Raw genomic sequence first — 26,406 nt, 5'->3', positions numbered from 1 at the left:
AGCCATTAGAAGGCAGGAGCAATTGAAAAGAAAGTTCCCCCGTTGGAAAACTGAAGGTAACAAGAAAAAGAAGCCGTTCCACTGACCAGAAAAGAGAGGGCATGACCACCCCCAGAATGAAGAATGAAGAAGTACGACGAATGCAAAGAGAGCCAGGAGAAATGACGGCAACTATAACCCGGCTCCAAAACAGAAGATCTACCCATCGGATAGGAGTCTACGCAGCAAATGTCGATGAATTGATGAAGGAACACCAGCTGCGAAGGCAAAGAAACAAGAAAAATTTGAACAGCCAGCAACGAGATCCAGGCAAGAACGAGAGACAGATGTCCCGGTTCCGCCGAGACAAGCTGCCATCAAACGGCCGAGACCACAGCCAGAGGCTAAAAAGAAGGTCTTCAAAGGGTGACCGAACTGGAAGGAAAAGAAAGTTCATGGAGGAAGGAACAGAAGGGCGAAACCGTACAAGATGGAAGATCAACCAGACTGTAGTCTTCGCCACTTTCCAAGCCTGGGCAGAAAAAAGGATGTCTGAATATCACAAAGATAAGTAAAACTTTACGTTACTTTGAAACCTTAAGTTAATTTTTCATTCTCACTGCAAGTGGCAGAATTCAAGAAGTTTTACCTCATGTGAGGCCTAACTTTATCGCCAAAAAGGCGAGAAATGAGTTGTTACCTATTTTGATATTGTTTTTCAATTACTCGCGAGTAAAACTAAAATTAATGTATAATAGGAATGTGTAAATACTTGAATATTGTAAAAGCACTGATAATCTTTGAGAAAGGTACCTTAAGAAAATTGTAAAAATTATTGTATAAAATTTTATTTAAAAGATTCTGGCAAGAAAGAAGTTTTAGTCTGAAAGACTTTTGAAATGTAGTATTTCAATGTAGAAGAATTGGCACCTGCTTGGAAAACAATAGAAGTTAACAATGTACTACTAATGTATGTTTTAAAATGCGTGAAATCAACGGCATGTTAATATGTCCTTATATACAATGTGAACTGTTATTTTAAAAGTTAAGAAATACTGTGATATGTTAAAAGTAAAAATATTAGAGTAATGCCAAAAAAAAAAAATTTTTTTTTACTTATTCGTGTGACTGTAAAAAGAGCAAATTATTGTGAATATGTGTTAAAGGTTGAATGAATGTAGTTAGGCTCTCTGACGCTGCACTTCAGAGTTAGCCACTTTTCAGAATAGTACCTCAGGGTTTAGAGATGAATATAAGGTGTGTTCTGAGGTCTTGTTATGTTGAATTTTAACACGTTAGTGTTTTGATTGCAGGCGGTAGTGTTGAACACTTGTACATAGACACACTCGTGTTTGGTGTTTTCCTTTACAACACATGTCAGAGAGCACGAGGAGATAATTAAATAACATCATGAATGAAATAACAATGTTAAAAGAGAAATATAAGTATTCATGTTACTTACCATTTAATTGTGTAACATTTCATTAAACTAGTTTTCCTTCCAGATCTCTGGAAGGAACCAGATTTCAACTAAGAAACTCCTGTTTGAAGATGCAGTACAGATGAAAAATCTTGTCCGTGGAGTTGATAATGTAAAAATGACCCTTTTTTAATTTATAGTTTCTAGAGAGAAATGTTTGTAAAAGATTGGCCTCACGTTAGATTCTAGAGCTAAAAGTTTTCAACAAGGTCGTTTTAGACCTCAGTTTCAAACTAATTAACTTTGGCGGGAAGTATGTAAGGATCCTAAGTTTTACTAACGTTTATTTTATTTTAAATCTTTACTATCACTTCTTATTTTCTACTTCCGGCGAGAATTAAAAGCTTTTACTTATTTATGCAAATTTGTCTTGCTAACGCCAAGTACTTAAGTTGTGGCTTTTTGCCAAGCAAGATAGAGGAAGGTGTTATTAGAAGCAGGCCGTTTGCCATAGTAGTTTTACTCGTTTGCTGGTTGCCTTCAAGGCCAGAGGTTTAATCCTCTTGATAATTTTAAACGTATCGTAGTTTTAGCAGCTCTCTGTACTACATACGGCTTTTTGTTAATTAACGGCCAATCTTAAAGTAGGCACTTGTATATTATGCCAAAGTTAGTTTAGTTAGAGTTTTAGTTAATATTTTTATATTCTTACGTTCAGACCACGAGTGGTTGGTCTCTGTATTCCGAAGTCCGGAAATCTCTGTAAAGATAGAAAAATAAAGGGTTTCGTATACCCTTCCTGTGTGTATTGTCTACTTCACAATTTATTGAACATAGCTTTAGTAAGCTCCCTGTTTCGAGTCAGGACAGTTCATGTTTCCAAGGCAAGTAAAGAGGAATACCAGTCCTGATATGATTACAGTACCAAAATTTAACTAATTAAAAAACCTATAATAATACTCACTTATTCATACAAATTGCTTCTATTATTACTACATAATTAAAAAGAACTGTTTTTTTTTTTTTCTCCCAAGAACTGTACACACAAAGGCTACGGGGCCGTGAAAATTTAGCAAAATTTCACGATTTACTAACAACTGCTTTGCAAACTTTTCCATATATTTCAGTGATGAAATTAATGCCATAATCATGATGAATATCAGATTCACTTTACAGATGCAAGATAAATATAAGTCTCAACATATAGAAAATAATGTCCACATTAATATATTACTAATACAGTAATCAGACATTTCATTAGAATAGAAATAAATAACCAACATATTTTTAGTTCTACCAATTTTCAGTAACGATACTGAACTGTACATTAAATGATGTTACTTCATAAACAAAAATACATGTTCTACATGGAAAATCCTCTATAATTCTATATAAGTACAGAAATCAAGCAAATTTCTTCAGTAGCTTTAGATAGTATACAAAGAATGACATGCACAAGGGATCACTGACTAAAATGAATTTTTGCATGTAAAGGCAATACTATTAATACATCAAATCAAAGTAGAGACATTTTTCAGACCTGCTGTGACAGCAAAAACTGAAGCACATTGTAGTAATCCCTTTTTTAAATATCACTAAAAAATTGAACCCATAATGAAACTTCTGACTTTCAATGAAATTCAATACAGGCAATTAAATAAAAAGCACAATAACCTTTTTATAGAGATCAGCTCTTTCTGCCATGGAGAGGGAACAATTTACACAAATACGCATCTTTTCAATTTCAGTTCCTGGGCAAAGATTAAGAATATCCACAGCAAGATCCCTATCAAAACATTGGAGGAAGAAAACCTATTATTTGCTGTGGTTTGGACAGTTAAAAATATAAAATACTGCATTTACACACATTATAAAACATATTTCACTTAAAACACTTTTTTATAAAACAAAACATATAATAATTTAAACCTATTCTCATTTTAACCACAAACCTATTCTCATTTTAAAGTTTAAAAATAAAGATGCAAATCCATACATATAATGCTTATTCTTATAATCGGGCAGTTAAAATTTACAACATAAGTAAATGCAAATGTATATATAAATTAATACACAGTATATATGTAGACTATTATATGTATGTATGTATTTACATGAGCATCTATATATGCTGACTTATGCTAATTTGAAGTCATAGATACTAGATAATCTTCTCGAATGGCTATAACTTCTTTAATAGCTGATGTTTTGGCCACTTCAGTTTTTTATACAAATTAACAGAAATTTTGAATGAATGAGTTTAGATATATCGATATATAGGTAATATACAGTGTAAAGGTTGAACTACTCTAATTTAACTTTAGACACCTCACAAAAGCCGTAAGTGAACAATTTTGCCATACCAACTTTAAATATGCACATAAATTAAAAAAAAAAAAAAAAATTATTGGTGACGGTAAGGCAACAAGAATCAGCATAATATTCATAAATCTGTAGGACTAGTTTTGAAGGTTTAAGTACAGGATCCCCTTTTTCAGCAGAAGTACAACAAATTACTAAATCTATCGATCTCCAACAATCGTTATTCAGCGTATTATTTTAATTCAAAGCTTAAAACTTGTTTCAGTTATGAAACTAAAAAGAATTAATAGATTCACTGCAGACTGTATACATTATAAAGAAAAACTTCTTTTTAAACTCTATATAAGCTTAATTAAACTTAAAACTCTTATAAACTTAGCAACCAGGCAAAAGTTACCAATAAAATAATACAAAATAAAATCAAACATAGAAAGAAGTTAAAACCTAAAACCTGCATCTAAAGGATTTTCCATATTCTGCAGCACCTGTTGACTTTAGAGATTTTACAATTAGTGCTGCCCTGAAAGTAAAAAGTACCTTTGCGAAAAGTTATGTTTCAAAACTCCAGAAAAGCGAAAATGCTCTCAAAGTTAAAAAAATATTCATGTCATTTTCCCTTTTCTCAATGCATTCAGAGAATGAGCTCCTCTAAATTAAAAAAAAAAAAAAAAAAATGGCTTCGTCAAGGTAGTGATTGTTTTCATCTTATTAGCAACAAGAAACCCTTGCAAACTACCTTTAAATGTTATACTGAACCTTTTCCTTTGATTTCATTCATTTGCACTTTCACCTTTCCTAATTATTCGTGGATGATCTGAGGTCTAAGGAGTAGCAATGACAACAATACGAATGGGCGAGACCTTCAAAACTAGTCCTACAAATTTATGAATATTATGCTGATTCTTGTTGCCTTACCGTCACCATTAACATTTTTTTTTTTTTTTAAATTTATGTGCATATTTAAAGTTGGTATGGCAAAATTGTTCACTTACGGCTTTTGTGAGGTGTCTAAAGTTAAATTAGAGTAGTTCAACCTTTACACTGTATATTACCTATATATCGATACAGGGAAGTTAGAAATGAAGACATCTTATAAGATATTGTAATGTTAATGCTATTATATATTCTTGTTGGAATGTAGGTTTCTTTTAAAGAAATAATATTGTGATAGTTACCTGTAGTTTATTCATGACTACTTTGTTACGTATTTATTGTAATGGCAGCCTTCGGAAATTAAATTATTCGCATAATTTTCAACTCTCCATTTTCAGATGATAAAAATTAGTTTAAAAAAGAGGGGGGATATGGCATATATATATATACTGACGAGCCAAACCATTATGACCATCCCCGAATTTTTCAATGAACTCGTCTGGATGATGAGGAGGGCACGTGATTAAGTGAGAATGGTATTCAACTGCAGCTTGGAGAAGGTACGGAATTATAACCAAACCTCCAGAAAAAGAGACTGATATATCTTTCAACAGTAGGACCGATAATGACATATGCTGCACTTTGCTTGGGTCGCAGCAACAATAAAGGACATACAAAAGCTTCAGAGAGTGCTAAATAAATTCCTCAGAATCATCACCAATGCCCACTATTTTGTTCGGAATCAAGTGTTGCATAATGATTTGAAAATTGATCCTCTGAATAAATTCATCCAAAAAATCAATACCAATTTCTTTAATGAAGCAGTTAACTGCTATCATCTCAAGGACTTTGAACTGTTCCATAATGAGATTTAAGATGAGGACAGATTTCTACGTTCCTACACTGCATATTTATTAAAGAAAAATCATGATTACTTAGATTACTTTTTTTTCTCTAATCTACAGCTGTAATTTTCCTGCGAAGTTACAAAACTTAAACAGCATACGTCTGAGCCTTCACTTGGGTGAGCGACCACGCACGGACTCTCTATCATTATGTCTTGTTAATTTTTCCTGTTGAACTTTGGCATTTGTAGAGTTGTAAACAACACTCGAGATTGTCAATTGCTCCTATTTTAATTATTACTTGCTTTGAATTTTGTAAATATGCTATTTTCGCGGAAGTTTCCTGGGAATCCCGCTACCAACGCCATGCTTGCTTACTGCTCACGTGACAAGCTGTCACACTCTTTTCACCATCAGCTCCTGCCAGAGTCGTAGCTAGGGTTTTCAGTGCCCAGGGACAACTGAAGATTTCGTGCCCCCTACTGCTTACCAAGGATGGAAAACATTTAATTCTAAAATGTCGTAACATCAGTTTGGCGCCCCTTGGATTCTGCGCCCGGGGACAGATGCCCCCTCTAGGTACGCCCCTGGCTCCTGCCCTCTTGGACCTACGGTTCGGACTCAGTCTACCTTCTGCACCCTTTGTGCAATCACCTGATGACAGCCGGAACAAATCATGCATTTTGCTTGATAATCATGGCAAAAGAGGAACTTGAAACTGTAAGGAACCATTTTTGCACTTACTTTTGCGAGTGATGGGAAATGCTGCTCATCTAAGTGAATTTCATAAAGGGCAGATTGTAATGGCCCGAAGACTCGAAACGAGTATCTCAGAAATTGCACGACTGGTAAGTTGTTCACGATCTGCTTTTGTTAGTATTTTTCAAAGTGGATAACTGACAGTGAAATTAGCAGCAGAAGCCAAGGTGATGAACGTCCACGCGTCATCAAAGAAAAAGGACGTCGGAGAATGTCCTACTTGGTATAGCAAAATCGGCGCCAGACAGTGGCTCAGCTGACAGCCCAATTATGCAGGTCCAAATGTTTTGGAACACACAGTTCAGTGGACACTGATCGATACGGGACTGCGCAGACTCGTGAGTCTCTGTCGACGAAGCGTCGCTGTTAACTACGCCTAAAGTCGGCATGAGAACATCGAGACTGGACCACGGATAAGTGGAAGACAGTTGCTTGGTCAGACGAATCACGATTCATCACGTCAATGGTCGTGTCAGGGTACGCCATTTTTCAGGCGAAAAGTTGTTCCCTCTGTACAGCAGGTCACACGCAGGTTGGTGATGGCTGTATTATGCTTTGGGGGACATTCTCATGGGTGCTCTGGGACCCTTAATTGTGGTAGAACAGAACATGAAAGCTGCGGACTATCTGAACATAATTTGGATAAACTGCACTTACATGGCGTCTGTTTTCCTGACCAGAAATGGAATCTTCTAGCAGGACAACGCCTCATGTCACAAGGCTCGAATTGGAGTGGTTTGAGGAGCAAAGGGCATAATTCCAATTAATGTCCTGTCCACATAACTCGGTGGATCTTTACCTGATAGAGCACTTTTGGGATTTTATGGAGCGGCAGCTCAGAGCTCAAACACTACCATGTAAGAATATCTTGACTTCACGTGACTGCTCGTTATACATTTAATATAACCTGTCTCCAGTTATCGACCAAAAACTCTTGACATCTATGCTAAGGCAAGTTTCAGCTGTTTTGTAGGCCAAAGGTCACACAACACGTTACTCAGTAGGTAGTCATAATGTTTTGCTCTTAGTGTATATTTCTTGTACAGCCATTAGGTTATTTTAAAGCAGGGAAGATGAAAAATGTGCAATCCTCGTCGGGACTCGAACCCCAGACCTCTCGAATACGCGTCAAGTGTGCTACCATTACACACTGAAGACAAGTTGGAAGGAGGGAGAAAATACATTATATATATCTCTTTTAAATGCTCTTTATACCTCTTTTAAAGGGCGATTAGGGATCTCTTTTGTACCTCTTTTAAAGGGCGACTAGGGATTAGGGGACACAATTGCCAAATCCTGGTGGTGACGAATTAGTCTACCACCTTTTAGTTCGGGTGCCACTGTAGAGTCATTAGATTATTTTGAAGCAGGAGACATGAAAAACGTGCAATAACCTCGCTAGGACTCAAACCTGGACATCTCGAATACGCGTCGAGTGTACTACCGTTACACCACAAAGGCATGCTGAAAAGCACAAGAGAAGAGACAGAAAAAATCATTTATTAGAATTACAAGTTTTCAACGTGCCCACCTTCGCAGACGATAACGTACCACACGCGGAAGATTGTTGACAACAATGATGAACATAACACCCGAGGAGAAATCTACAACTTCACGTTTCAATTCTGACAAATGTCGTGGATTTGATCGATACACCTTAGATTTCAGATATCGCAGAACCAAAAGTCCATCGGAGTGATGCCGGGGGATTACAGTAGCCACAAAACTGCAAAGTTACGGGAAATGACTATCTCCAAAGTGCTGTTGCAACACTTGCCGAATACGTGTGCCAACATGTGGGGGAGCACCACATGTTGCCACACATGCATACAATCGTACATACACCACACATACATACAATGTTATTAAAAAATATCGCTGCTGCAATTCGGGACTTGCTTAATTCTGGAATATTGTTGTATCCTAATTACTTGGGGTGGAGCAGGTTTTCATACCTGTGGAAGTGACCTCTTCGAAGACGTATGGACCGAGAATGCTTGCGATGCTGCCCCACATAGTTAATTTAGATTTACACTGGTCTGCAAAACTTAAGCAACAATGTAAATTTTAATCAGATAGCCATGAAATTGCAGAAAAGAGGTTCTTGCGATCAGTACAATGAACACGCAATTCAGTAGAAAGGTCATGCGCATGCAAATATCAGGAACAAAGCATCACAGGCGACGTGAGCGTACACAAAAAAAACGCGTGCGGTCGGCGCGCTCAACTCAACACTGCAATAAAAGGAAGGACGGAGACGCAATTAAAGACTGTGTGATTATGGCAAATCCTCGAGGGCTATTTGCCTAAGGGGAGGGATGCCTTCGTGGAGGACTTTCTGAGGGAAACTGGCTTGTATACACGTTACACATGGGGAAAACCACGAAAAGCCCATGCAGCCAGCCCATTCGCGGGATTTGTACCTCGGACCGAACTACCAGTGTTCAGCGACTTTACTGCTCGGCCGCTGGTGGGCTCTCAGTTACAAAGAATATTCAAGAAATTACTTCAGACACCGAAAAGCAAACTTCTGGACAGTAATAAAGGTTAAAGAAATACAAAACACGGAATTCTCACCAAGTAAAACACAGAGAAACAAAGGCACTAGCCTTTTTTATCTGAGCTGTTTAGCTCTGCATTGATCATGACACAGTTGCAGCTGTTGATGATATTTGGTCTATTAGAATTTTCTACTGATCTCTTTCAAATCTTATGTTTTAGTTGAAGTAGATGACCTGAGTATTTTAAACTTGATGACTGATAGATATATCAACAACATAACAGACTTTAATAAAATATCTCTAGAATTTTGCATGTTCATGACTTAATGCTTTGTCACGAATAATTAGAATTCTAACTTTCTTCACTAATTATTAAACATAAGCTTGCACTGCCCACATAATTCTCTAATTGATACCATGTAACTTATTCCTCTGCAGTATCTAGAAAGCAGATACAGGAGGAGAGTAATAACACATACAGTATCAAATTTAGTAGATTTTGCAATTCAACACAGAATATTATCACATATAGTATAAAAAATAGCATTTTATAGATGAGTAACTCTATACAGGATTATCAACACCTGCCGAATTTTAATACATGAAAAATATATTGCATTTGAACACTATGTTGGAACTAATGATGAAATCTATTTAAAATATAGTATAGAAAGAAAAAGTACTTTACATACATGCATCATATATAAGAGAGTAGGCAGAATAAAGATTGCATTCTATTAACTGCAATTCTATGGCGTTCAGTAAATAGAACATCTACAATTTTAGAAAACGCATATTTTCTAAATCATCATTAATCATTCATTAAAAGTTTTTTGCATTTATTAACATGCATATATTTTTAAAAACAATTTTTTAAATAAAGAAAAGTGTACTTGAACACTGATACCAGCTACTTCAATGTGTCAACATACAATCATTTGAATTACTAGCACTGTTTCAAATATAAAGTTGCTCATTCTATACCTAAGAAACAATACTTTCAGAGCACTGTTTCTTAGGTACAGACCAAGTAACTTTATACTGTTCAGATATTTCACTGTACATATACATTTAAATATATTTTTGTATCAAATATTCACAAAGGTTAGTGAAATAATAAATAAATAAAAAAAACCTCTCAGTAACAGTAAACCAAACTATTTTGTATCCAGATATGTTACATTAGGGTTATCTTTTATTAATCAGAATAATTCTACAAATGTTTATTGAAAATACGATGGTAAGTTGAAAAATAAGTTTAACCTGTCGACTGTGGTCAGAGTTGTGTATGAAAGTCAAAAAATAGAATGAGGCATTAAAGATATGACATACCTTTATTTTACTATTCTCGTACGAGTACGTTGAGACATTTGTCATATCGCTTGATAAGCTTCAAAAAGTCCTCCAAGAAAAATTCACGCTTTGCATATGGAAGAAGCGTTGAATGGCTATGGGCAAAAGGCGATACAGCAGGAAAACGCGCAAGTCACCGATACACCATTGGGTAGAGGTCACTGCAAATCAAGCAGATGGCACTGTTGCAGTGCCTGCGCAAAGCGGAGACCAGCCTCGCATTTGAGCCCCGGTAGGTATGGAAAGAAGGTGCGTTTTTAATTCGTGGTCAAAGGAGGAAGTGAGAGCGGTTATCCACTATGAATGGGCACGTGGAGTATCAGGAACAGAAATTCATAACCGCCTCGTGGAAGTCTATGGGCCAGGTGTGATGTCGAAGCAAATGGTGCGGAGATGGTGTCGCACATTCAGTGATGGACGTCAGCAAGTCGAGGACATACCGAGAGCTGGACGGACCCGCACGGCCACTACAGATGCAAATGTCAGGAAGGTGGATGACATAATTAGAGCGAACCGGCGTATCACCATCGATGAAGTAGCGGAAGAACTTGGAATCTCACATGAGCGAGCTCAAAACATCATCCACGACATTCTTCGATACAGAAAAGTGTCAGCACAATGGGTGCCCCGACATTTGACCTCGACACACAAGGAACAACGCATGGGGGTCAGCCTGGAACATCTCGTGCGTTACCATGAAGATGGCAATGACTTTCTGTTTTGGATTGTGACGGGGGATGAAACGTGGGTCCACCATTTCATGCCAGAATCGAAGGCCACATATATGGAGTGGAAACATCCGTCATCACCTGTCCGAAAGAAGTTCAAGAAAACTCCCTCTGCAGGTAAAGTGCTCCTCACAGTTTTCTGGGACGTCCAAGGAGTTTTGTTGCTGGGCTTTTTGGAGGTTGGAACCATCAATGCTACGCGCTACTGTGACACCCTGTCGAAATTGAAAGAGGCGATTCGGAAAAAGCGGCCTGACCTTCTCACATCTGGCGTTCTGCTGTTGGATGACAATGCCAGACCACATTCGGCAACGGCAACGCAAAACCATATTGCAACTCTTGGTTGGGAGCGCCTACACCATCCGCCATACAGTCCTGATCTCGCACCAAGCGACTTCCATCTGTTTCCAGCTTTGAAGAAAAATCTCGGGGGAAGGCGCTTTGGAAGCAATACTGAAGTGAAACAAGCCGTTCAACGCTTCTTCCATATGCAAAGCCCTGATTTTTTCCTGGAGGGCTTTTTGAAGCTTATCAAGCGATATGACAAATGTCTCAATGTACTTGGTACCTATGTGGAAAAATAAAGGTATGGCATATCTTTAATGTCTCATTCTATTTTTTGACTTTCATACACAACTCTGACCACAGTCGACAGGGAAAACTTATTTTTCAACTTACCCTCGTATCATAAATTAAACGTACTTTAAATTATATTAATTAGGCATCTTATTAAAAATAACATTAAGACTTAAATTATTAAGAAGTGCATTTGTTGTTTTTAAATCAAACAGTTTGTTAAGCAATTACAGATTGATTAAATTTTGCAGATTGATTACACATGGAAGATAAAGTAAACATGAGAACATTTGGCCCAGTTGCATCGATGGTAAATGCACTGTGGTACAGTGGGAAAAAATGTTTGGAAAATATCTGCTACAGATATTTCTGATAATAACAAATATGGAAAAAAATCTTCTAAAAATTTTTCTGATAAAAACAAATATCGAAAAAAAAATTCTATGTATTAGTGTTTAGAAATTTTTAGACTCTGTGCATTAATTTTCAGATTACTGAATCACACAAAATTACATTTCTCATTCCCAGTGATGCCAAATAGGTATTTATATATATATGAGTCTCTCTTTACATATACACAGTATCCCAGAATAAAATTGTTAAATGTAGACAGTTCATTCAAGGATAAGTGAAAAATGTCTCATGATCATATGGTGAAAAAAACATAATTTAGAAGTTAAGACAAATTGAATTTGATGTCAATGACAAATAAATGCAAAAGCTAGTGTAATATATATTACTCAAAACAATTTGGGGATATTATGATTTTGGATATAGTCTGCAGGTGAGGAAATGTTTTAGTGACTGATATATAATATATAGGTGTTGTAAGATATGAGAAAAGAATCAATGAACAAGGAATAATTAAGTTTTATTGACAATATTTGTCAGTTAACAAAAAATGCACAGTTTGTGCATATTATACAAACATGCAAAAAATGTGATTTCTTGGATACAAATGAGTTTCAATAAAGAGTATATTTTCCCCTGACCAAAAATAATGTTGCACACCTGTGAGGCATAGATTTAATGAAGTTATCAATGACTGCAGTACTCTCTCCCACTTCTGTAGAAGAGAGCTTTCAGATTCCTGAACTGTTTCTGAGGATGATAAGCAACTAACAACTCTTGTTCCTAGAATGTCCCAAACATGCTCTGTTGGATTCATAACTGGGAGACATGCTAGCCAATCAATTGAAGGATTCCTTCATTGAAAAGGAAACTGTCTACTAGCTGAGCATGATGTGGCACATGCTCAGCTCAGCTATCCTCGAGAATGAATTAATCCTCGACTGCTGCAGCATAAAGGACCACAAAAGGTTAAAAGGATCTTAATCCCTATACCACTGAGCCAGTCGTGCTCCATTCCTAATAATGTGCAGGTCGGTGTCGCCATTGATAGAAATACTAACCCAGACCAACATTAACCAAATCAGGCACTTTCATGCACAAATGCAGGAGTATTCCATGTACCAGATTCTTTCCAGATGAGAATCCACCTACTTTTAGGTTGTACATTAAAGCAGGACTGGTCCATGAAGAGCATTTTTCTCCACTCATCTCATTCGCATATCATTCACATCTGAGATACTCCTGTACCCACCTTCTGTGAACAGCATGATGGCCCTATGTCAATGAAACACAAACCATAGGTCTGAGAGCATACAAATCCACATGGTTTTGAACAGTTTGAGTTCAAACTCTGGCACCAGTAAACCTCTGAAGGTATTGTTGCAAGAAAGTAGCCTTCATAATGCAGTTTCTTTAGGCCGTTAGTGTTAAATACTGATCCCCATTTTGTGTTGTTACAGGTGTATGATCTTTCCTTGTCCCTATCTTCGGCAAACATTTCCAGTTTCCAAAAAACTATTCCACAGTCTGGAAATGACTCCTAATGCTTATGCTACAACAGATTACATTTGACCCGCCTCTAAATGACTGATGTCCTTTCAGGCTAAGTCATCTGGCTAACACATCTTATTCACTGCTACAAAACATTCAGTGCATGTTGTTTTTAATCTCCTCCTACAGAAGAAATGCTGCAGGTTGCTTTTCAGTCCTTATCTAAAATGCATAGTTTTCAACATCACAAAATTTGCATATTCCCGACTTTCTAAACATTATAATTTTCCTTTTTAACCTCTTCTATTTCATTTTTATTAAAAAAGATCTTGAATGGTTATTTCATAACTCACAATATCCCCCAATTGTTTTGAGCAGTGTACAAAGCATCAAAAAATAAAGTCATCAATGCTAGCAGTACATTTTGAGCTGAAAGATAAGCAAAAAAACAGCTTAAGGATGTGCCTAAGAAAATACATAATTTATGAGTTATGAGATGTTGGATATTAGTGACAGATGCAGAAACTAGCTGACTTCCCCAAGTGGGAATTCATTTGCCAACATCCTCAATATGCTGATGGAATTCATGGAACCTGAATAGATAGGAACTGTGGGCATTTAAGAGATGCTGGAGCTCATCACATATACTCAGTCACAAGATGGATCTCCAGTGTTCCATAACTAGTAAATTACACATTTCTCATTATATATATTTATATGACAAATTTTGCTTGTCTTGCACATAGAATACACTTTTGACGCTTGGCAATTTTATCCTGGGTTACCATGTATATGTATCATATCGACGATTCCTTACCCAGCCCTTATTTTTGAAACCTTTAGTCAAAGACATATACTTAAAATTACAAAATGTTTAAAATCATGTAAAAATTTCAAGTTTTTGTATCATTTAAGAAAAAAAAATTAATTTGTATAAAAACATGACATCTAACCTTTTTATACCTTTTCTTAGTCCCCATACTTACATTTGAGAAAGGACTGTCATAAAAAATAAAACACAGAAAGTTTGATTCCTGTGCAATACAAATTGTGATTTTTGACAAAATTTTGAATTTGCATTGAGGGGCTAATTAATAAATAAAACAGTATAATTTGACGTTGGTTCTCCCCCCTCTTGTATGACATTCTTTTGTGATATACCAGTATCTTTAATTTATAATTCTGTTACATTTGGTAAGCTGAAAGAATTTTCATACATGTAATTTATAAGTTTTGAAATTCTAAAAATACAATCTCATATAGTTTTATTATTTTAAAATTGTAAATAAAACAATTGGTAATTCCACAAAAATGAATTTAAAGTACAATTATTTTTCATGCTTGATTAATGCAAATAATATTATGAATTGGCTATGTACTATTACTGAAATCTGCTAGCATTTTCTAAAACATGAATTCGAAAAGATTTTATGAATAAGACCTCCATTTGGAATATATATATATATATATAGTATATACTGACAATCATTTTCCCCAATTATCTGCATACAAAAGCTCTTCACTTATTCTCTTAACATTAGAAACATTTTTCTGAACAAATATTTTAGTCTTAACTGCATACAAATGCAAATACACTAATGTTTGTGAAAATTGCAATACCATGAAGGAATTAGGCAAATTGAACCAAACTTACAGGAAATGTAAATTGAGTTAAGACATGCAAATGACTAGAATTATGAAGCGATTGGGTACGCATGGAATGAGAACCAGCTGCTTGTTCCATGTATATAAAGGACTGTGAAACTGCACTGAAATTTGTTTATCGTCCTCTGTCAGCTGTAGTAGTCAATGTACAGTGGAGGGGGCCATACCAACAACTAACAGACTTTGAATGAGGCCGAATCGTTGGTATGCGATGAGTGGACTTTTGTATCAAACAATCTCAGCTGGCACACAGCATAATGCCACAACAGTGATGCATGTCATGAAGAAATGAAGAGAGGAGAACCAAACAAGGTAAAATTCTAGCAGTGAGACATGCAGTAGCACAATAGCACGGGACAACAGACATCTCATCTGCATAGCTGTAACGAATTGTACAGCATTTTCTCATGTGTTAGCACAACACTGGAGCATGGCTACAGATTTTATGTTGTCTAGCTCCATGGTTCGTCGCTGTCTGCTGCATCATGAACTGTGACGCGCCACTATCGAACTCCACGAGAGGTAAGTTTCTCTGTTACAGAATGGCAACGAGAGAGATTGTTGTTCAGAAAAGATGGATGATCGAACTGCGTTGTGACGATCATTTTTGTGGATGTTGCGTATTGTAAAATGAACCTATTACACTGTGCTAAATAGTATTAAAATGCTATATATTAAAAGATCTTTCATCTGATCTAAATTTTAACAAACAGCTCATTATTTTCTCTTAAACTCACAATGTTCACGACATTTCTGGCGCCACCGGGTGGGCGTGTTTGTTGGAAACATGTTGGATGAAAGAATAGATAGGGTAAGTTGATTACCTTATACTTCCGTTTTGAAGTTATTGATTATTGTTTTACTGAAGTTTAAAATACTTTTCTTGCCTAATTTTTATCTGAATATTTTAAACTTTTATGACAAAATGGAAGTGATGAAAAGAAACAAAACTGCGCAACGTTCAGCTTTTACTAAAGCATATAAAAGACTAGATGAACTTTTAAATGATGTTAATGTTGATTATGAAGAAGCAGAAATGTGTTTTTATTTGTTCAAGAAAAAGGCAGAAATATTAGAATTGACGCACAGTGCTTATTTAGATACTATAACTGATGATAAAGAATTCGAAACAGAATTTGAAATAACAGAGGACTATCGAGAGAAGGCTGTTAGGATACAGTTAAAATCCGAACAATTTCTCGATAATATTAAGAGTAAATTAAACGAAATCCAAAATACATCGTCAGAGAGTAGTCAGAAATTAGTTACTGATGAAAATACATGTAAAACTTTGTGCCAACGCCTACCGAAAGTAGAACTTTATAAGTTCGCAGGTGATTTAAAAAATTGGCTTAAATTGGAATCAGTTTAAAAACATTCATGAAAATAATAACTTAACGAATGCAGACAAATTCCATTATTTGATACAGTCAACAAAAATTAAATCAGAAGCTAGAGATATTGTAGAATCTTTTCCAGTGACGATCGAAAATTATCCTTTGGCTATAGAAAGCCTTAATGAGAGATATGGGCGTAAAGAACTTTTAATTGATTTTTATGTTCAAGAGTTAATAAAACTTGTTTTGGATAACGCAGCAAAAAGGAAGCAGGATTCTTTGAGTAGTTTGTATAACAAACTTTCAACACAACTTAGAGCCCTGAGCAGTCTTGGTGTAACGACTGATCAGTGTGGAACAATTTTATATCCTCTTGTGGAACGTGCTATTATTATTCACGTATTGCGATCGTTTGAAAGACAACGAAAAATTACTGAATCTGAACGAAACATTTAGAGTCTTGATGCAATAATTGAATTTCTGAAAAGCGAAGTTCAGTCAGAAGAAAAAAATAAAATTAAGCAGAGCGGATATTTTTTCTAAGTCTGATCGTAAGCACTTTGCAACTAGCCAAAATATTCCTTCCGCATCGGATTTGATGAATCACGAAGCAATACCTTCTTGTTCGTTTTGTTTAAAAGATCATGAAACGCGTAATTTTAAAAAGGCGTTTTATATTACGTTAGATGAAAAAATGTCTGCGGTAAAAAAGGAAGGTTTATGCAGAATATGCTTGGTTAAAGGTCACCTCAGTAACCAGTGTCGATCAAGTGTTAAGTATCAGATTTGTTCAAAAAGGCATTTGAAATTTTTTTGTCCTAGTCTTGAATGTAATAAGTCTAGTGAAATGCATAACCAGGAAAATGATGAGAAAAAAGAGAAAACAATCAATTCTTTGCATTCGCGTGCTACGAATGAAGTTTTCCTTCAGACCCTAGTCGTAAACATAAAGGGTAAGAATAAAAGGCGTAAAGTTAGATTAATGATCGATACGGGTAGCTCAAAAAGTTATGTTTTAAAGTCTACCGCAGAAGAAATGGGTTTTGACTTGCAATGGGAGGAAGAATTTAGTCACTCTTTATTTGGTGGAATGAAAACTGAAATTTATAAACATAAATGTTACAAGATTTATTTGAGTAGCCTTGATGATAAATATTCATGTAAATTAGATGCTGTAGACCATGATGTTATTTGTAATGATATTTCAAGCATAAGATACGGTTCTTGGATTCGCGAATTAGGAAATAAAGGAATACGCTTAACTGATACCCAAGGGAATCCAGGCCCTATTGAAGTACTGTTAGGGGCAGACGTTGCAGGGAAGTTATTTACTGGCAAACGAGAAGAACTAAGAACAGGTTTAGTGGCTATAGAAACAAAATTGGGTTGGACTTTGATGGGTAAAGTACCTCAATCCGAACATCAGCACAATGTAAATATGACTATAGTTTCTATGTTATCTCAAGAAGACCTGCCTATTTCATCGTTGTGGGACTTAGAATTATTGGGTATCCGAGATCCTGTTAAACAAAAAACTAAAGAAGAGCTATTATGGTTCATTTCCAAGAAACAGTTCGTCAATTAGAAAATGGTAGATACGAGGTTGATATGCCTTGGAAGATTGAGCATGCAGTCTTACCTGACAATTATGACCTATCTTTGAAGAGACTCAAATCTACTACGAAGAAGATCGTGAAAGGTATCATGAAGTCTTTAATGAATGGCTGCAGGAAGGAGTGATTGAAGAAGTTCCCCAAAAGGAGTTGTCTTTACCCGCTGTTCATTACGTCTCACATCGTCCAGTCATTAAGGAAATGTCCTCACTATCTTCCATGAAAATTAGACCCGTTTTTGATGCTTCGGCAAAGCTTTCTAATCAGCCATCTCTAAATGATTGCTTAGAGACTGGAATTAATTTGATTGAAACTATTCCATCTACTCTAGCAAGATTTTGCTTACATGAAATTGGTGTGATTTCAGACATCAGAAGAGCTTTTTTACAGGTATCTCTAAATGAAAGAGATTGAGATTTTTTACGATTTCTTTGGTATGGTGATGATGGTAGAGTGAAGACATTTCGTCACACCCGTGTGGTATTTGGCATTACTTGTAGTCCATTTTTGCTGATGGCGGTTATTGACCATCATTTATCCAAAGAAACGTGGAAAGAAAAATATTCTGAAGAATTTCTTAAAAAATTACAAGATAGTTTTTATGTCGATAATTGCGTAACTAGTGTACAAAATAATGACGAACTAGAAATATTCATTGAATCTGCAACTAATGTAATGAAAGAAGGAATGTTTGATCTCAGAGGATGGGAAAGTTCTGGCATTCCTGCATTTTCAGAAAGTAAAACATCACCGGTATTAGGACTGGTTTGGGACAAAGATTTAGATACCTTAGAAATAGACACAGAATTTTTGAAATTTGATGAAAGAGAAAAAGTAACTAAAAGGAAAATGCTTTCACTAGTTAGTCGAGTATTTGATCCCACAGGTTTCCTTGCACCTGTTATGATTCAGCCTAAGATTTTGCTGCAGGCCGCTTGGAAGAGCAAAGAATCATGGGATGATGAAGTGAATGATGAAATAAAGAAGAATTCTTTAAAATGGGGAAAACAACTGAAATACCTCAAAAATATAAAATTTCCAAGATGGTTAGGTGTGATGAAGGAATCCAATTTAAGTATCCATACTTTTGTCGATGCCAGCAAAACAGCCTATGTGGCATGCATTTTCTTAAGAAGTGAATCCAGTATGGGTTCAGTGACTGTTCAATTACTTCAAGCCAAATCACGAATAACTCCAACGAAGACTATTACCATACCACGACTTGAACTAATGGCTGCTACCATAGGTGCTAGGCTGTTTAGTTCTGTGAAGCAAGCTCTAAAACTTCCCAACATCAACACTTACTTTTGGACAGATTTTTCCACAGTTCTTGTGTGGATAACTCGTCGAGAACAGTGGTCGGTATTCGTTACAAACAGAATAAGTGAAATTAGAAAATTGACAATTTCGGAAGATTGGTTTCATATTTCAACTGACCAGAATCCAGCAGACATTTTGTCAAGAGGTTGTAGACCTAGGCAACTTCAGAAACGCAAGTGGTGGCAAGGGCCAGCCTGGTTGAAGAATCCGAAGGAGCAGTGGCCAAAGTCAGCTGTAAATATTAACAAAAAATAAGCAGAGATAGAGAAACGAAAGTCAGTCATCTCTGCTAGTAACACAGAGCTAGAGTCAATTCCATTACAGTTAGCCAGAAGATTCTCTAGATTTTCAAAGATGATTAGGGTTATGGCTTGGATACTGCGTTTCCAACCAAAGGCCAAGGGCTTAAGAAAGTAAAAGGAACTTCAAAATGAAGAATTGTTAAATGCACAAAGGACTATTTTCCGTGTAATACAAAAGGAATGTTACTCTAATGAAGAAACACGAAAAAATTTGAAAGGTCTTCTAATATTTGAAGATGAAGAAAGAATTTTACGATTGAAGTCCAGATTGATAAATGAGGAAGAATCGAAAGATTTTATTTCTCCAATAATTCTACCATCAAAACACCTGGCAGTGAGAAGATTTATAGCCCAAGAACATATTGCTAACAAGCATGCTAGGACATTAACTCTACTGACTGTTTTACGGGAAAGATTTTGGATAGTGAAAGGGAAAAGAACTGTCCGGAGTGTTATTAAAGAATGCTTAACATGTAAAAGGGAAAAGGTAAAACATCTTGAGGTACCTTTTCGGCCTCTTCCAAAAGACCGAACAGAAGTAGCAGCAGTTTTTCAAGTATCAGGTGTAGATATAGCTGGACCTCTGTTGACTAAATCTAAACAAAAGGTGTGGATAGTACTTTTTACTTGCGCCGTATTTAGAGCTGTCCATCTTGAGCTAATACCTTCACTGAGTACCAATGACTTCATCCAAGCTATGCGTAGGTTTATAGCCAGAAGAGGACGAATTTCTGTGATGTATTCAGACAATGGTACTAATTTTACAGGACTAAATAATGCTCTGAAACAATTAGATTGGACTGCAACTGAAAGTGAATTTAGAGTCAACGAAATTCGTTGGAAGTTTAACCCACCCTCCTCTCCATGGTGGGGAGGCTCCTGGGAACGCTTGATTGGGATTTTGAAAAAATCTTGGATGCTCCTGTTTGTCTTACGAGGAATTGCAGACTCTCGTCTGTGAATGCGAATTTATTCACAGACTGAGTCTGTGAATAGATTCGCATTCACAGACGAATGTGATCAGAGACGAATCTAGCAGACCGTTAACTTACATATCCGAGGAACAAGATCTGAAGACCTTGACCCCTTCAATGTTTCTTCAGGTCATTCCATTAAATGATGTTCCTGATTTGGATCAAATTGAAAAGACTAATATTGTTTTGAGATGGAGACATATTCAAAAGGTTCGTGAAAATCTAAAACGAAGGTTTAAAAGGGAGTATCTGGGTTTCCTTCGTTCTTCAGTTAACAAAAGGGAAGATAAAATAAATGTAGGTGACATTGTGTTAATTGGTACAGATGATTAAAAAAGGCTCCATTAGCTGCTAGGGAGAGTACTGGAACTCTTTCCAGGAAGAGATGGAATCATCAGACTTGTGAAACTGCGAACTGAAAAGGGAAACATATTAAGACCAATCCACTGACTGTACCCTTTGGAATTGACCCCAAATTACGAGCAAGTCGTATCGGAGAGGTTCCGGAAGTGATAGCTGAAAAACCTGAGCTTAATACTGACCCTAATGAAACTGTTCGCGTGTCTCACTCAGGACGAAAAATAAAACCAGTTAAAAGACTGGATTTATAAACTTCTAAACAAACTTTTGAACTTTCTGTGTTTGAACTCTAAAATATTGATTTCAATTTGCATTCTAATATTTTGAAATATTTCTATTATTATTATGTACGTTATTGTTATCTCAAAATTGTATGTATGTATTATCATTATATTACTGTTTTGAGTTTGTATCCCCAAACTCAAGGTGGGGAGAATGACGCGCCACTATCGAACTCCATGAGAGGTAAGTTTCTCTGTTACGGAATGGCAACGAGAGAGATTGTTGTTCAGAAAAGATGGATGATCGAACTGCGTTGTAACGATCATTTTTGTGGATGTTGCATATTGTAAAATGAGCCTATTACATTGTGCTAAATAGTATTAAAATGCTATATATTAAAAGATCTTTCATCTGATCTAAATTTTAACAAACCGCTCATTATTTTCTCTTAAACTCACAATGTTCACGACAAACTGAGTGCAAGGGTTCCCCATCCCCAGCAGAATTCCCCCGTCATTGAATCACAGATGTCTCCAATTTCAAAGGGAATATCAACACAGTGGTTAGAATACCCTGTGGTAACAAGTCGTTTTCTCCAATGAATCTCGCTACAATCTGGAGTACAATGATAGAAAAATATGCGTCACATGTTGCAGTGGGAAACGTCTGCTCCCACAGTGTTTTATCCCACATTATACTGCACAAACGCCTGCCATCATGGTGTGGGGAGTTGTGGAGTACAATTGTTCATTCCATCTAGTGCAGATTGCAGGCAACTTCAACAGTGATCGCTATATAAGGGAAGTTGTGGAGCCAAAGGTCCTACCCATTCTTCAATGAATTTCAGGTGCTGTATTTCAGCAGGATGATGCCCATGCACATTTCTGACTGCACAAGCCTTCTTTAGGGCACAACAGGTTTCGCTTCTTCCATGGCCTGCTTGTTCCCCGGATATATCACCCATTCAGCATGTCTGGGGTTTCATCAGTAGGCGACTCGCTCATACGTGCATCGTTGCGACTCGCTGGTAAGGCACACACTAAGACTGAACTTTGACATCAAGTCAAAGTCATAGGGAATGCCATGCCCCAGGATTACATTCAAAGCCTGTATGATTCAATGCCATGTATAGAGGCTCTCAACATTGCAGACACACAATGTACTGATTTTCGGCATTTCTTTTATTTTTTGTCTTGTAAATTTGATCATATATCTGTACCACTATCAGTAATATGTGGAATGAATTCCTTCATTTTCGACAATTCCTTCATCGTGTTCCATTTTTCACAAACATTAGTGTATTTCATGCTTTGAGTATGGCTACTTACCATGACGTCTAACTTTAATATAACATATCTCCATGAATCCATCAATTTTTGTCATGGGAGTAACATGTTTCATATTTTTAGAACAAATACAAAATTTTCTTATATAAATAGGGAATGCAGGTATGTATAAAAAGTTAGATTTTGTAATTTTTACAAAACAGATTTCTTTAAATTTAAAAATACATGATATGAATATTTGCATCATTTAAAACATTTTTGCAAATGAAACTCAATTCTGCTTGAATGGATATGTGAACAAATTAAATCAGCATTCTGGATGTGAAAAAAATTCAGAAGTCATGCATCAGAATTCACAAAAGGTCACTGTATGATGTGATTAATGGTATATTGGCATCACTATGCTTATGCCACTACTGACATACTGCAAAAAAAGTTTCATAAAAGGATAATTTCATGAAATGCAACTGTTAGTTGGCCTCCCATAAGCTGAGATTGAACTGCTTTAGAAGGCATTTTGTTGAGTTAGTTGAAATCAATGGTCTATGCAAATAAAGCACAAATCCTTGAAGCATTAAGAATGGCAATAAGCATTAAAAATATATTGAAAAAATTTTTAATCTATTTTATGTTATTTTTGTCTGTTCTGTAAATTTAAAATGGCCCAAAGAATATGCAAATTATGTAATACTATGCCATTTGCTGATGACTGAATGTTTGGATAAACTCAGTTAGCAACAATTAATGCTGCTTTTGAATAAAGATTTTTTTAAAATTTAAAATGGTAATAAATTAGATCTAAATATTTACCCTTGTGTTATTATTGTAAGATATTTCTATTTCATTTCCTATCTTTTTAGAAGTACTCTGTATATTAATTTCCATGGAATGTGTTCATTTTTTAATTATCTGGTGAAGATATTCTTTTAATGAAGATGGAATTTATTTATTGAACATTTTGCTATCAACATTGTTATGGTGACAATAAAGAATTATCATCATATTATTGAAGATATTTGAGTTTCCATTGCTTTATTACTTCTATGACTAACATAATTATGGTAGATATATGAATTATATTAAACAAACATCCTATATCTCATTATTTTTATCCCTCCAGAGTTGTAAGAAATTGCAAGTAATTAATTCGTCTTTTATTCCTTTTATTAGTTCTTTTAATTTAAAAGCTTATCATATACATTATCCAGTTTTGACAATTCCTGCAGCACAAATTTTAACATTTAATATTATTAAATAAATTAGCATCTTTGCTGCATACTAATGCAATGCTGCTATTCGAACCGCTAATAGATCCATGTCTTTCTGCATAAAATTAATATCAGTTTTCAAATTCAATTTTTAATGAAATTTGCAACTTTGTATAAATGCTTCAGCATAGCCTCTAAAATGTTCCATCTGGTTTTGAATCTACTATTACTTATTTTTTATTTCTAAATTTTTGCACTACTTGTTTTAGAAATAATTTCTTTGTTCTTTTTTAGTTGCAGATTTTCAAAACATTTAAGAATTCCTTAGAATGATCATGACACCTGTTTTATGAGTATTGCAATACCTGTTACCAATAATACTAATATTAATTTTTGTAAAATAATGATAATAATTTCTTCAATGTCTAGTACACATATCACAGAGTAAAAGCACAAAAGAAACTTAATTTAACTTGTTTTGTGATATTTTCTTAAAAAGTTAACTTGTTTTATTCCTTGATACTTGCTGGAAATTTAACACGTTTCTGAAATTAAGCCTCTCACTGCGTACATTTTTTATCAAAATAGGTTCAAAAATTGCGTATTCTTTTTATTACATAGTTGAAATCTACATATATTTTAGAGTTAAATTATACAAAAGAATTTTTTAAAAGTTTTTTTTTAGTATGGAATTAGATCATAGAAAAAGGATGTCAGAATACTAAGAATAATGATATAAAAGGAAAATTTTGAAAATTAATATTGGTTAAATTATGATTTATTTTATAAAATACAAAGGCAAAACATATATATTAATGAAAATATTTGCATAATGTAATATTTTAAATATTTTGCACCACTGTTGAACGTTTTCAATAGAAACTGAATTTTCAGATTCATCACTATCTGCAGAGGAATCTGAAAAATTCTCACCAGTTTCACTATAACTATCTTCAATATACTTGAAATCAGAGTCAGAACTACTATCAGTGTTGGAAATATCGTCAGGAATATAGGTTATATCACTCGTGAAACGGTTCCTGCCAGACATCTTTGAACTCTGAAAAGCGCACACAAAATGCTACATTACGTATTCTTGTATATTTGGCAGAAATGTGGACAATTAGCGCCATCTGTTAGCCCACATCTAAATAAACATTTAAAAATCACAGAAAAGCTGAAAGGAAACCTTGAACTTGGAAAGAGCAGGTTGCACAGTTAAATAGAAGGCAAAAATTCATCCCTGCGAAAATTGCGGGTTGAGCAAATTTTGCTACTTCTACATTGCCCATGGAAATCGTGGGATACACAGTGAGAGGGTTAATGCATAATAATTCTGCCATATGAAAAATATAAATATGAGCAAAGTAAATTTTATATACTTGAAAAGCAAATATATGTGACCAAGCAATGTACATTTTATATATTTCAAGACACAAATCTATCTGATCATTACAAAAATTATTATCAATATAATAACTACTTCTATTTTCATCTAAAAGCATTTAAAAATTTCTCACAAAATTATTTTCTCAAAATAATTGCAAAAAAGCATTTTACCAATCGCCTTTTTGAATGCATCTCCAAGATAAGTATGTAACAGCCATTTTTAAGGAAGAATTTTTAATCCCCAAACTTAGGCACAAGCTTACTGCAAGTTCTAGCTCATTTCCTCTCAATAAACAGTACACAGCATCCTGAAATTGAAAACTATGAATGCTCAAGTCTAAAACACTTTTGTTAAACAATGTAACATGGGTGGGGGACAGAATAAAAACAGTGTACACGAAATTCTGATGATGGCATACATAAAATATCAAGTACCTAAAATTAACTGAGAACACAACTGAAATGGAAAATGAAATCATATAACTAGGCAGAATGTTCACAGAAAATAAATAACTTGTACTAAAATTTTAACCTAAAGATATGGCACTGCACAGACAACAAATTCCTTACTTTTCCCTTATGAGATTAATATACAGAATTTATAATAAAAATAAGGGAAAAATTTCCACCTTGAACTTATTATTTTGCTTTCAGCTAAAAATTTATGCTATTTACAAATTAGAAACTACAGTTTAAAAATCAAATAGCCCAAGGATTGATACTGAGCAATCTGAGATTACACATTAAGTAAAATTTTCATCTAATTATATAAAGCGTTTTCAAGTAATTTTACACTTCACATATTAAAGTCAGGGTTTAAATTCAGCTGAAAGTCACTAAAGTACCCGACTTTTGACTGAAATCACAATTAATACCAAAGCCTCAGATCAGGTGAGTTTTAATATTTGAATTTATTATTTAATTATTTTCAATTAATTCTCAACTTTTTTATATTTTATTTATTAATTATTTACTACTACATTTATTTGTTTTTAGTTACCTTTCTAATAGCCTTTAATAGAGCTACCACACTTCTAATTTTAAAAACTAAATCCTGACTGAGGAAATTTTCACAATAATTACAAACACAGTATATGTGTATATACAGGGTGATTCAGAATTCATCATCAATACTTGATGGGGAGGTAGGGAATAGAAAAAGAAGGAGATTTCACATAGGAATCCATGGGCGAATATTCCATGTAGTAGGGCAAAATGACCCGAGTTCAATAATGGAAAGAACACATAAAAAGGAAGTAGTAAGGAAAAAAAACATTTATTATCTTACATGTAACATTTCTTTGCATTGGTTTTATAGACTTGCAAGAGGTGCTCGAACTGCTAACCATGTGCTAGAATGCATGACTCATAATGGTGCTGCATGAACAACCGGACCTTCTGGAATATGCCTGGCATTTACATGCATATCTGCAAGTTCATTCCACGCATGCCAGTTCATGTTACTTCTGCAAAGTCACCTAGTCGAATGAAGACTGTCTGCACATGTCAAACAGCTGTGCTTATGTATGGAA

At 35.1% G+C, this 26,406-nt stretch overlaps 1 protein-coding gene across 1 annotated transcript in view; it reads right to left on the bottom strand.

The window, feature by feature from the left end:
* The window catches only part of LOC118200694 (WD repeat-containing protein 17-like), a 326,195-nt gene that overhangs the window by 60,259 nt on the left and 239,530 nt on the right, over positions 1-26,406 (bottom strand). The window contains exons 20-21 of the mRNA XM_085808418.1: positions 25,046-25,182; positions 3,074-3,185 (exon numbers count right to left, since the gene is read on the bottom strand). Coding sequence (XP_085664544.1) covers positions 3,074-3,185; positions 25,046-25,182 — 249 coding nt within the window. The remainder of the gene's footprint in view (positions 1-3,073; positions 3,186-25,045; positions 25,183-26,406) is intronic.

This window comes from Stegodyphus dumicola, chromosome X1, assembly GCF_044657685.1.
Source record: "Stegodyphus dumicola isolate Sdum_Otavi_A_Nest chromosome X1, ASM4465768v1".
Lineage (NCBI taxonomy): Eukaryota > Metazoa > Arthropoda > Arachnida > Araneae > Eresidae > Stegodyphus > Stegodyphus dumicola.
The sequence above is the reverse complement of the archived record's forward strand: the minus strand, read 5'-3'. Positions and strand labels throughout refer to the sequence as shown.